A 14,057-nucleotide genomic window follows, 5' to 3' on the forward strand; every position below is an offset into this window, starting at 1 on the left:
GAAGGGGATGAAATGCTGCTTGGGTGCGGAGGAGATGGCGGCAGAGAGAGGGACGCGGTGGGGAGAGAGAGTACACGTGTTAGTGCATGTAACTCTTATCTGCGGTTTAAGTGTCCGTCAGGGCCTGCCTGAAAGTATAGTGCTGTGTGCACTCAAGGTTTTATACGTGCGTGTGTGTGCGTGTGTGCGTGTGCGTGCGTGTGTGTGTGTGCGTGTGTGTGTGTCTGAGGGATTCCGAGCAACGTTGACAGCGCCCTCCCTACAGGCAGACCAGTGTTAAATATTTAAAGCCCAGACAGACTGTGGTGTTGCCACAGTAATGTGTCTGTCTGATCGAGCTGGAGACCAAGAGCACGCCACTTGCTTCTACTTACTCACACACAACAACACCCACAACCACACCCACACGGAGCTCTGCAGTGATAGGAGATGTGACGCGCACAGACAGCTCCACAAACTACGCCTTTGCATGCATAGACAGACAAACAACAGCACTTCCACACACGGGTCACATGCAATCTTGTTGTTCACATCACATCAACCATTTACTCTCCTCTGTGCGCTTCTCATTACTGTCATGTAATGGAATATTGAACAAGCTCTGCATATCTAATCACTGTAATTATCCTGGAAGTGCTGCATGTTTTGCACTTAAACTATATGAATATAGAAGCATAGTATGTGCTCTGTATATTGTTAAAAAGTGTCTTCAAACGGGCCTTTTTTTAAAGTGGCACTTTCTGAAATATTAAGTGTTGGATATGTATGTTTATATATGTTAATCAAACCATGCAGCAGTAATGTTTCCCTGAGAAAGCAATATGAATAATATTCATCTCAAGCAGAATCTGTAGATGGATGACTTCATTTGTGTGCAAGAGGCATTCTGGTTTCTGTTTAGATTTTGTTTTTGCTCTGCTAGTTGTGTTTGTAGTCCACCACTTCTGTCTACTAGCATTTCAACAGGCATTAGTTGAATGCAGGAAAAGGGGGAAGAAAGCAATCTGTTTTAATGAAATCCGAGCTCTTAATGTCAGCCATCTGATGACAATATACCTTCTTATAAATCTTTGCAGGCAAACATCTGCCTATAAATTCAGCATTCAACATCGTCCCTCAGTTCAAACTAAATTCTTACTTCTAAAGTTGCTAGTTGGATGACTTTGCTGTTTTATTTTTTATTTTTATTCGAATCAGTATTCAGCTTTTTTTTTCTTTTTTTTTTACCAGATTGAGCTCCAGTAGCTCTTCTGTTGGATCGGACCACATTGGTCATCCTTTGCTCAACGTGCATCATAGATTCTTTGCTGCCCATTACCCTGTAACCAGTTCAGCAGAATTCCTGCAGAGCTGCAGTTTTGATATTTACTGACCACTGCAGAGCAGAAGTTTGGTGATGCTTTGACTCAGTCGTCTAGCCATCACACTCTGTCTCAAAGTTTTCCTGTTTCCACCACATCAACTATAGGGCAAAATTTTCACTTGCTGCCTAACATATCTTAACAACAGACAGGTGCCATTATAAAGAGATTATCTGTTATTCATTTCATATCTCAATTGTTTATGCATGATTCATTTTATGTCAAATGTAGTATACAAAAATCAGCACACATTTCCCGTCTCTTGCAGGTTTAAACTACAAAAAGCTGACTGATGAAGCGGCTGATCCGCTAACGACTCTACAACCAGTCCTGACCAGTCAGAATGTACTCTCCATCTCCAAACTTGCAAACCGGCTGCCTGTGCCCGGTGGGAGTGGGGCAACAGTCTCCCCGAGTGCAGTCCATGCAGCATGGCTGCAGAAGCTCTTCTGGAAAGGAGACCCCCAGCTGCTGAAGAGACCCCCACAGAGCGACCAAGACTACCTCCATGCATATGACACCTGCGCCAAATACCTGGACAGACTGGTCCCTGCTGACGCTGTACACTTCCTGGATGGCATCACGTTCTCACCTGATGCAACAGAGCACGTAAGCCTGAATTTTGTTTAAAGATAATATTTAGTTTTTGTCGTATGCTTACCAATATGGAAGGGGCTCTGTGTTTCACTACCATGTTACACTTAAAATGGTGGGAGTGAGGCAGTCAGACAATCTGTAATTGCAGCACAGCAGGCAGTTTGTTTCAGGCAGGCCAACCAGACAGGATTCATATTATCTAAAAAGAGGGATTGTGGGGATTTCCAGTCGCTACATCAAACTGTCATATCCCTCACTCTCTTCTCATCATCGTTTGACCGCCCATCTCTCACTCCCCGAGGCTCCATTTTTTTGGTAGTCAAAAGCCCTTTTTCTAGTTTTAAATATAATATTATGTTCAAATCCACACTCTGCTGCCTCAAAGCACATACCAGTCATGATTTATAAAATAAATTATAAAATTGCACAAGAAATGTCAGCCTCATAATTACAGCACTCTGAAAAATTGTCCTGCAGAGGACTCAAAGGGCCTCAGAGCACCTTATCAATACCAGCCCGCTGTTTTTTTTCTTTTTCATACAGGCAACTTGCCACCCCAGTGCCTCTGCAGGCCTTTCCTTTTTCTTTTACTTTTGTCTTATGAACCCTCTATTTCCTGTCGACTCTAAGAGAGCTAATTGATCCCTCTCCACTTCAGAGCCAATTAAACTCCAATTCCCAGCAGGCACTGTTTTCCCACTGTGCTTTTTAACATGCAGATTAACTCTCAGAAACTCTATGTCTCCTCCACCTTCTATTTCTTTTTTTTTTTTTTTATCCTTTCTAAACCTTCAAAGGTGGAAATCTTGTCCACTCTCGCTGTTGGGAATGCATCTGACCTTTCACACCCCTGTTGCCCCTTAATGATGGATTGATCCATTTCCCACAAGCCAAAGAGGTTTAGATGGATGGCTGGGAGCTTATCTACTACTGGAGGTTTATTTTGAAGGTGGAAACAGAGTGGGTTGGCATTTTCCCCCCTCTGAAGTATTGATCTTAGATATCACTGTTAGGGGAAACATCCTCCATCTTTCAAACCTTTCCAGGGCTATTCACGCATTAAACAATGTACACCTTACACACAAATGCACGCAACAATAACCCTAAAAATAGTTTTGGGTAACTCCATTTGAGTGATTACCCAGTCTGAGAAAAGTGCTGTCAGTCTGAGTTAGTGATATCTATAAAATGCAGAAGTATAAGTAGCATGTGTGTGAGTGTGCGGCTGAGGTAGTTGGATGATTTTAAAGCTTCTTTTTTGTGTGTGTGTGTGTGTGTGTGTGTGTGTGTGTGTGTGGCGCTCGTCATCGCTTCTGTGCTTCCATGCAAGAGAGTAAAAAAAAAAAAACATACAGCCAAAGGCTCTCTCCCCCCCCTGTGAATGGTAAACCTGCTCTCTCTGCATTGAATCAATTACACAAGGCTGGCAGCTACGATCTGTCTCGCTCACGCACACTCCTCACACACATTATACTCGAGTTCCTGTTGGTGTTTTGGCTCAGATAAATTGGGTTATACCTGCCTCTCTTCAACATGTTAACTTTGAAATGAATGTTCATAACTTGTGCACCTCTCTTTTCCCTCTCTTCACTTGATTCAACCACCACCGTCTCCCCAATTTTCTTCTCCTCCTCCTTCCATTCCTTTAATCCATCCTATTTCATCCCCAGCTGAGCATCCAGGCGAGGTCGGAGGTGATAAAGCGAGCCACCAAAGCCCTGCGCCAGCTGGGTGAGAAGAGCAGGAAGAGAGGAGGCAACGGTGGTGGTGAGAAGGAAGGGTCCGACCCAGCAGGATTCACTTTTGATGAGGCTCTAGCGCACCTACAGCAATCACAGGCCCACCTGGACACCCTGAGCCATGACTTCATTCTGTCACTCAAAGACAGCCTGCAGGTAGACCACATCTGCCACACACTTGAACCTTTTTTTTATTTTTCACAGTGACAAGTCCTCTTACTGTTAATATATGGCAGGGAGTCGCTTAAAAGAACATGCAATAGAGATTTCCCATCATTCAATGTAAATGCCAAGTACTGTGTCCTGCCAGGTCGCTTGCTGCAGTAAATCATAGCGGTGCTTTAGCATACACTATGTCGAGTGAGACATTTAAAGCTCAAATGGTTAGACTTTACTAATTCTATGCAGCTTCAATCTGGTGGCTTTATGATGAGTATGCATATGCAAACTGTGCATGCAGCCCAACATCAGCCATCTGTTACAGAATGCTAAAACTGACCAATCGGAATCAGTGTTAAACACAAAGGCGTAATGATTTATAGTAATGTATTGTAACACACTGTAATGCTCAGCTACAAAGGATACAAATAAATCTGTTTCTTGAGCTGAATAACACACTTATGTAAACACACACTCACATCTTATTCCCATGCCTGTTCATGGGTTCACTTTTTAGTTAGACTTACAGACTGTGTTTGTTTATGTGTGTGTGTGTTTGTTTGTTTGTGTGTGTTTTATATTCCTGTGGTTGTTCTGGTTTTATTCTGGCCATTTCCAGCCTCACAGAGGCCAGTCAGGGTTGCATTAATGTAAACCTGAGGGCTTCTGTTTGAAATCAGCCCTGCCATGTGGCTGCATAGACAGTATGTACACCATGCTGTATCTCATTAACCAAAGTCACACTGACTGACCCTGCTGTCACCTCGCTGCGACAAAATGTATGCAGGGCTTGGGAGAAGGGATGTTTGGCGAGCTGAGTGTTGCTATGCGACCACAAGACAACCATAACAAATCTGTATTTTCTGCCCCCCCCTCCCCCCACACACACACACACACACACACACACACACACACACACACACACACACACACACACACACACACACACACACGCACACACACGCACACACACACGCACACACACACACACACACAGCACTTGCTTATAATCTTTATACCCTTTTGATCTATGTTTAAAGCATGTATCTTTCATAATAAGGAAGAAGATAAAGAATGCCAGAGCTATGTAGGCGAAAGTCCAACAGTCCAATCTCGACATTATAACTTCCCATCTACTGTTGCAGGAAGTGATTGTATCCTTGGAGATAGATAAAAAGGATATAAGAACCAGCAAAGGGCAGATAGGTAGAAAAAAGATGGATAGAAGCAGCCCTGTAGGCTCTGTTTGGCTTTACTGTGGTCATTTATCAACCGTACGTGACCAGCTGCTGGGAATAATAGAGGATCGGGGAAGAATCCACCACAGGCGTCTCAACCTGCCATAAGGACAGCAAATTACACACTGCGGATATTGTGCGTCAGTATCCCCAAATGAGCACAAAGAAGTGTACATGTTAGCACCGTTCTATATTAAAATTCAAATACGACTGTAGTTGCTGCGGCATGCAAGATCACAGCCAATGTTTTTCAAAAACAATTATGTTTTGGGTAATTCTTCATCTTCATTAGATGGATCAATGAGAGAAAATGAGGTAGAGAGGGATGGGGGCTGTTCGATGGAAGTTTTTTTTCCATCATTATGGTACCAGAATTAGACAAATTTTAATTTAAAGAGTTACCAAAATGTCAAGGATTTCTTAAAACTACCTTCAGCTTTATATCCTTGGTGTCCTCTTAGCATTTCATGACCACGTCTACAAAAAAAAAAAAAAAGTAATTCCGACTGGCAACGTTGCGTATCACATCACTTATAAATGTCAACCCACAAACACTGCCAGGGGGCATCCCTATTAGATACCCGAACCACCTCATTAAGCTACTCCTGGTGAACACAGACGACCTGTGGAAAAGCCTCGTCTCTGCCACTTGTATTCTCAATCTCTCTTGATGAATATCCTGATCTAATGGTCATTAGTAATGAATGGAAAGGAGAGGGCTTGGTTTTATATCTCAAGAGCCTAATTTGCACTAAAACTCTCAATCACTCATTACTTGAAGATTACTTGTTTTCTTTTTTCATATGGTGGCGAATATACCTCCAAAATCTGCCCTGAAAGACCAACATTATTTCAAGAGATGACTCATTGTCTCAAATGTGACCCTCAGACAGTCTCATGCTCAGCTGAAGACATCAGAAAACATTATGTATGCCAAGCGGTTATGCCAGTCAAATGTCAGCCAGCCACATACTCTTCAGTCTTGACCTGGGCCTTGATATTCTGACAGTGGATGTTATATGAAGATCATGTATTGAATTTCAACAATACATGTATCGTATGGATTTCAAAGCCTCATATCTGAATATTCTCATGATAAATATTTAAAAATGGAGAGGTTACCCTTCACCTGAGTCCAACTCCATTACTGATTGGGCTTGACTTCTTGGAAAGAATATCTATTCCTTTCTCGACATACACATGGGAATCATTGAAACCTCTCTCCAAGCTCCTCCCACAGAATATGATGGCCATGAAGATCATTTCAGACTCTTCACTGAAAAGTTTGTCATCTTCAGAGAGAACTTCCAGTCTTGTCTTTCTTTCCATGTTTACAGTTTCACTACCAAACTGTAACTGGTGCCAAGAACCTTGTCTTGCATGCAACTTTATATTTAAAGACATTAATCAAAGCTTGATTGTCTCTCAATGTCTAAACCAAGTGGACCAAACTACTCAGGCTTGAATTCCAAAAAAGTGCCAACAGATTCTGCATCTTTATGAGGAATCTGTAAATAAAGATTAGTGTTGCAGCAACAACCGGTACCACCTTCAGACCACAGCTTTCCGCAGGCGTTATTAAGATAGATGTTTGAAAAAGCAGCTGAGGTCTTTTTATTGGAAGAGAGGAAAACAAGCAAAGAGAAGCAGGACAGTAGAGAGGAAGACCGGGGTCAGGTCAGTGCTGCCCTCTGGGTTAATACCTGCAGAGAACAAAACAGTCAACAGCAAACACTACTGACTAAACATTACTCTCCTAACCACACTGCATTGCTTTTACTCTGCTATTCTCTAGGAAATCCTGCTTTGGGGCATTATTGTATTTTGTTTTCTAATGTTTTCTTTTGTTCATGACCAAGACTTGGGACTTTTATATTGCAAATGATTCTGCTATCATATACTTTGTATTGTTCTGTTTTTCTTTTTCACAGTATTTTTTTTCCTGGCAGGTTAAAAAATGTCCGTACACTCATACACTCCCATTCCTTCCCCTCTCCCCCCCCCCCCCCCCCCCCCCAACACTCCAGGGTTACAGTCAACTTTATGATTTGTCCCGATCTGAGAAGTCAAAGCTGCATGAACTGGCAGTCACCATGGCAACAGATGGGCAGCCTCTAGAGCGCATTGGACAGCTTCTTCGCGTGGCCGTTGGACCTCTAGACCTGTCAGTCAAAACTGTGCTTGGAGATGCCGTTGACAGAGTGGTTGCTGCACTCAGGTATTATTTCTCTTCCTCTATTTTTTTTTATCTCTATTTATATAAACCCAAATAATACTCAACAAAATAATTAATTTAATACTAATGTTCAAAAAATCTTCCCATTGGAAACGTGCATTATGACACAGGCAAGATTGGCTTAGCACTTATAGGAATTATAAAGCCTGTTGTAGTAAATGCTTTAGAGTCAGATAAGTAAAATCAATGACACTCATGTTTGAGCTGTAGCTATTGAGCAGGAACCGGGGAAGCTATTAGCTTGGCGTAAAGACTAGAGGCAGGGAAACTGCCAGCCTGGGTGGCTTCTTCTTGAGTTCAATAAAATGACATTATGCACCTTGAAACTCAATAAATGAAATCATGCTTAAACAAAGTCATCCATACACCAAAATGTAAAAAGGTTATACTGCTGGGCACTGACTTTCACCTCACATTGACAACACAAGTGTAATAAATAAATCATTTCATACAGGTGTTTTAAAGAAGTGAAACATTTTACAGTTTGTTCCATAAACATCACCCTCTATTTTCTGAACGGAGTGCTAATTAACTGTAAGCAACCTCTACCTCAGGAGTCAGAACACTTTGTATTTGACACCTCCCTCTGCAGGTGCTGTAACATACATGTCAGCCCCCTGTAAGCCCCGAGGTATTCAATAACCTGTATTTAATATGATAGTTTTGAACACTAACTTTGTGCTACTGTGGTGTGTGCACTAAACATACCTCTCTGTTTCACAAACTCAATGGAGGCATGAGGAAAATCAAATTGTCAGTTTAGTACATTTATTTCTGTTGCTCCTTATTTTAATCTACTTTACATTCACGCCTTGTCAAACTGCATTATCATCCACATGGAGACAACTTGGATCAAGAGCCCTAGCTATATCCAGCTCCAAAGGGAGCTTTATGGTGTTTGTTCTTAAATATTGAAGGCCACCCAAACAAACCTCCTACTGCCAGATCTCTACTGGTTGTTATCTGAAAATAAACCCATATATAGGTCCACTTTGGGCTCAGTGTGTTGCTTGGGAAAAAGACTGTCAAAACAAATGCCTGAAGTGTAGAATTGGATCTACAGTAGCTGCCTGTGGGAGTTGGACTCACAGCTTTTTATTGGTGTCTTCTTGCTCCTCATGTTCAAGGAAGGGAGAGATGATTCACCACGACATGTCTGCAGAGGTGCTACATTTTAAGGGCCATGGAAAAAAACATAGATATTTCTACAACTTAGAAACCCCCAACAAAACACAAACTTTCTTTAAACAGGAGAGTAAACACTCTGAAAGGTGAATTCATGGGCTTCAATAAAAAGTTAATTTTCAGAGTCACATCTTTTTTTTTTTTTTTTTTTTGATGTTTGTCCTTCATGCCCTGAGGACCTTGTCTGCTAATACTGACAAACTGAGGATCAAGGTTTCACTGACACGGCCAGATATCATCGGGGCCTCTGATTGGCTTGATAAATGAGCGCCAATCGCCTTGATTATATTCCCACCTCATTTCCTGCTACTTTATGGCTGCTCAATGGCGCATGGTGCAGATAAATGGCATCAGCACTCACACACACACACACCAGAAAATTAGAGTGCGCGTGTGCCGACACTTGGCTAGTTAAGTAGACATCTACGCACTATCCCTGATGAACACACACACACACCTTCTTGCATGCACACTCCTTGATTCATTATCATCTTGTAATTAATGCAGCTAGATACAGCTGTTCCCCTGCAGATCTCATTCTGCTCTCACACACATCAGCACAAACTCACTCTCAATAAGTCCATGCGTGTGCGTGTGCGTGTGTACACAGCCTTATGTATTCACAGGAGGGTTTTATTTTTCTCTAACGTGTCACTCTGTGCTCTTGCATATGAACATCCCTTGATTCATTCATGTATGACTGTGTGTCAGTGTGTGTGTGTGTGTGTCTGTTGTTGCAGGGCTTTTTCAAAGCATTGCATTTGGCAGATATGAATGAGCCTGCTCTTGTTTTTGCCTCTCTGGAAGCCTTTCAGTCTGGCGCAGCAGGCTTACCTGAGCTTCACACTAATAGCCATCTTTTGTATCTGTCATAACCGCTCTGTGTTTCTGCATCTTTGAAGAGAAAATGTAAGCGGTAAAATGCAATAAAGAAAATGCTGCGTTGTCTCCCCACCTTTTTTGCCAGATCATTTCTATGTCGATGTGAGTGGATGTATCTGTGTGTGTGTGTGTGTGTGTACGCACCCGTGCCCAGGAGCAAAAGGCAGTTGAGTCAGGGGAAATCACCCTTTTTTTCCCCTTTCTGTCGTTGTGAAAAATGGCCCTCCTCTTGCAACATACAGTACATACACACACACACACACACACACACTGAGAGACATACACTGCTGTAGAACACAGCAACAACAGCCGATACTTGATACCGCAGAAAATATCATATATTACCTTTTTAACTCAACCGCTATTATGTGCCATTAAACCTATTTCATTCACATCAAATTAAAAAGACAAGCTGCTTCTTTCTGTATGTGCTAACATCTGTACTTTTTATGTATTCTGATTAGGGCTGTCAGCATCAACTTGGTAATCGCGATTAATTAAGGCCTGAAATGAATGCATTCTTTTTTTTAGTCGTGATTAATCGCATGCTATTTAGTCCCTTTAGGCTCACTGTGGATAAGTGTCTCCACAGTGTCTCCCTGTTGTCCCATTGATGGAAAAGAACAACACTGCTGTATCTTTGAATGTCTCATTTCACTTAAAAAAAAAAACACGGCTCAGCTGACGAGTCTAAAGTAATATCCACCTCGTGACATCAAACATTTCACTTTTTACCATTCTTTTATATGTTTTGTAACAAGTTCCTTTTCTGTGGTTAAGTTAATGTCTTATCCTTTAATCTACCAGAGGGTCCTTACTGTATTCCAAAATAAAAGCGGGGTTGTATTCAAACAGCAGGTAAATTACTCTCAGCTTAAGACAGTAATAGAAGCCTGATGATAGATGATCTCACAAGAATCACTGACAAAACACCATTATCGAAGGAAAGAAATGTGTAAATAAAGGTTATATATTGCTGTTTGTTATTTCTATGGCAATATTTTAACTGGCTCAAGCTGGCCAGTGGAATGTGCGAGCAGCTAGTTCGGAGTCTATCAGTGTGTCCGTGCCAGCGTGCAGTTTTAATGTGGAGTCCTGCTTCAAACATGTAATCGCTGCCTGATTTTTAACTAACACTTTCACCAGGAACAAAGCCTGTGATTTACCTCTTGTAATCTTTGTTTTCCTACTATTTTGTGGTTCTTTGAAAGTCTTGTTCTTGTAATTAGTGTTTTTTTTTTTTAAAGATAACGGTGGTGATTTGGTCTGTTTTTCAGTGGAGACCCAGACGCCCTCACAAATTTCCCACAACCCCTCAGGGTCCTGGAGGCCATGGTTACAGCTGTGCACAACAATGTCCAGACTGGGTAGGTTGTCGAAATCTTCTCACACACATAAAAGAAAAAACTTCCCTGATGATGATTGTGTCCTTCGTTACACTAAATCATCCTCTAGAAGGTCAGATAAATAAATCCAAAGCATGGGGGGGATAATCCAGCATTGTGTTTTTAGATCCTGCGCGGATAAAATTTGGTTTGAAACATGTTTTTCTTCATTTGTCACCCTCTCTTAATTCTCTCAGCTCTAGTCAAAGCCCAAAATTAAGACCTCTCAAATGCCAGCAAAATGTCTGTTTGCTAGCTTCTCTGAGATGACAACATTTAGAAAGCACCTGATTTCCCTTGGCAGCTCTTTTGTGATAATCAGGGGAACAGATCAAAGAAGAGTAATGGATCAGTGACAAAATGACTGCTAATCTGTCTGTAGGTGTGGATATTCTCAAAGCAATATCAGCTAAGCTTTTTCTCCTGAGATGTATTGATTAGCACTGCAACAAACAATTATATTCATTTGGTATTGATCTTCGGCCTATTTTGAATGTTTGGTTCTAATGCATTGCTTTTTCCTAATGTTGTCTTGGAGGGAAAAAAATATTAAATTGAACAACCCAAAAAAGAAATCATACACATTGTCATGTTTGAGAAGAGGAAAACTCCTTTGGTTTTGGGTTTCTTCCTTAATAGAAAGAGTGTGCAACATTTTACACATAAATACAGCAGAAATCAAGTATATCCTCTGTAAATGTCTCTCTGAGTCATGGCTTTCTACAGTGAGGGAGATGCTGTGTTGTTGTCGGAGCTGTGTTTACATGGACGGTACAGCCGGCTCCTCCTCTTGCGTATAAAGCGGTTTTAGTCAAGGACTAGAGAAAAAAAGAATAACACTTCTTTATTGATGCCATGTAAGCGGTGTAGATCACAGCCATTCTGTGTCATTTTGAATGCAATGTGATGCTACGAGCTAACTATAGTGTGCTTACATTAGCCTGCTCACACAACAATAAAAGCCCAATTTTTTTCGGTCTCTCGTGCTAAACTCTTCCGTGTGAGCTGTGAGTGGAGTCAGGTCGGAGGTGGTGTCGCTGGAGGAAAGCAGAGGCGTCAGTACGATGGCGGTGCAGATAAACAGCAGTTTGTTTTGGTTTCATGCTGGTACTCAAGGGGCGACATCTACTGGATCAAAAAGCTGCACATTCTTCCTTTCAAGTTTTAAAGCATGGACGAAAAAACCGAAACAAAAACATTTTCAAAAGTAATGACACATCACTGCAGCGCTTTTTTTGTATCAGAATAAAATCTGCAGGACAAAACCTATTTTCTTTGAATTACTTATATATTCCTGAACACATTATGATTAAAATTGTAAACACATTATGATCACATTATGATTTAAATGAACAAGAAAAGACACAAGAATTGCAGTTTCTCCAAGACATTGCTACTTCCATGTCTCTTTGTCTCTACCTGGCCTGTCTGACTGCTGTCCTCTTCACTTTCCTCCCTCAGCGACAGTACCGTGACTTCTGATGACCTCCTGGCCTGGCTGCATCCATTCTGCGGGGACGCGTCGCTGCCAGTGCGCCCTCGGATTGAGGTGCTGCAGATCCTGGAGAGTAACTTCAGCCTTCAAGACAGTGATGTTCGTCTTCTGCTGCTCTACAGAACTCAGGCTGTCCTCAAGGACAGAGAGGTAACACACACAGATGCACTCATTATGCATGCCGACGTGACTCGTCAACCCTTACCTCACCCTTCCAGCCCCCACTTTAGAAACTTTAATCCCAGGAGCTCTTAAAACAGAACACTAATACTAGATGTGAAGGAGGCTTTAGATTATTTTTTTCTTTTCTTTTCTCCAAGGTCATAACATTAAAAAAAGGCTGTACATTTTTAAAGACGCTAGAAATTGATGGGTGCAGAGAGGAGATAAGTGAAGGAGAACAGAGTAGAAATAGCTTCATGAAGACACTAAGAGGTTGGATAAATGACCCACTTATCCCAGCATGAAACATAGGAATGTTATATATATAATCCCATTATCAAACATTATGGGCTCTGAGATTTAAAAAAGATGGGGTACTGCTGAAGAGGAAAAATAAAGGTGTAGTTAGCGTATGTTTATGGCTGTTGCTGCCAAAGCTGATGGTAACACTTCATCCTGATGGAGCTTCGATAAAGCTTGCTTTTTTATTTGACCCATGAATCACTGGGGCGTGTTTCAAATAAAGAAAAACTATGCTGCTTTCAATTAAAACCTTTATAAAAGATATAAACACTTGTTTTTAGAATATGATTAAATGAGTGCGCCTCACAAACTTTTTAAAATGTCCTTTGCCAAAATGTGTTCATTCATAGAACCACTTACCGGTAAGTGTAAACTATGTTTTGATCATTAAAAAATCCTTTCACAACAGCAGCCTAGAATCTAAATTTGATGGAGTATGAAACTGTTTAATTTTCCAAAATGTGTATTTGTCTTCAGTTTGTTGTCGTACATAAGGTTTTTTTTTTTTTTTTAAGACAGAAGTGTGTGCTACACTGACTGCACAGAAACAGAAAGTGCTGTTATTTCCAAGACTTTAAGGGCTTTGGATGGGATACATTGCCAGTTTAGTTGCATACGTTTATATACCGAGAATCATGGAATAATCAGCGAAAACAGAATAACATCAACTTAAAGCCATTGTTTGAAAACATTCTCAGAGACACAATCGCGCAGCTTATGCAATTGTATTTTAGCAGTTTATTCATAAATATAAACTTGATCCAGAATCTTCTAGCATTCAAACAATGAATATCTTGTTTGTCTATTTACATTTTCAACCACCATGTAAATGCTTATTAGCATTCATTAACCCTGTCTGTATTTGTTCCGGTGTTTAATACAAAGCATTAGTATCTGGGTTCAAGCATAGTGAACTGTTTGCACATGTTTATGTTTACACACCCCTCCTGTGAACTTCCACTCGTTGGTTCAACCTACCACAGACTGATGAGTCCTTCTGTTTCCTGACTGACTAATTAATAGCCTCAACTGTTTAATTAAAGTGTAAATGTATGTGAACAGCCATGAGCTATTGTCGGTGCAGGTAGCTAGGTGTTTATAACTAATTGGGTGCACTCCCAACATTTTGCAGGCTCTGACAAAACACACACACAGACAGCGGTGGAATACACGTGTGCACTTAAGGGAGAGTACATCCAAGAGATCAGTTAATTAATCTTGTAAAAGATTAAGAGCGAGACTCATTTCAGATGAAGTGCCACTTTCTCTCATCTCCCCTCCAGGCAACTAGAAGGCCCTCAAAATGTTCAAGGAG

General features: G+C 41.2%; 1 protein-coding gene across 1 annotated transcript in view; it reads left to right on the top strand.

Moving 5' to 3' along the window:
• The window catches only part of nbas (NBAS subunit of NRZ tethering complex), a 157,896-nt gene that overhangs the window by 102,961 nt on the left and 40,878 nt on the right, over positions 1–14,057 (top strand). The window contains exons 45-49 of the mRNA XM_020642042.3: positions 1,630–1,970; positions 3,629–3,853; positions 7,122–7,312; positions 10,675–10,764; positions 12,244–12,427. Coding sequence (XP_020497698.2) covers positions 1,630–1,970; positions 3,629–3,853; positions 7,122–7,312; positions 10,675–10,764; positions 12,244–12,427 — 1,031 coding nt within the window. The remainder of the gene's footprint in view (positions 1–1,629; positions 1,971–3,628; positions 3,854–7,121; positions 7,313–10,674; positions 10,765–12,243; positions 12,428–14,057) is intronic.

The sequence above is a fragment of the Labrus bergylta genome, chromosome 15, assembly GCF_963930695.1.
Source record: "Labrus bergylta chromosome 15, fLabBer1.1, whole genome shotgun sequence".
NCBI lineage: Eukaryota > Metazoa > Chordata > Actinopteri > Labriformes > Labridae > Labrus > Labrus bergylta.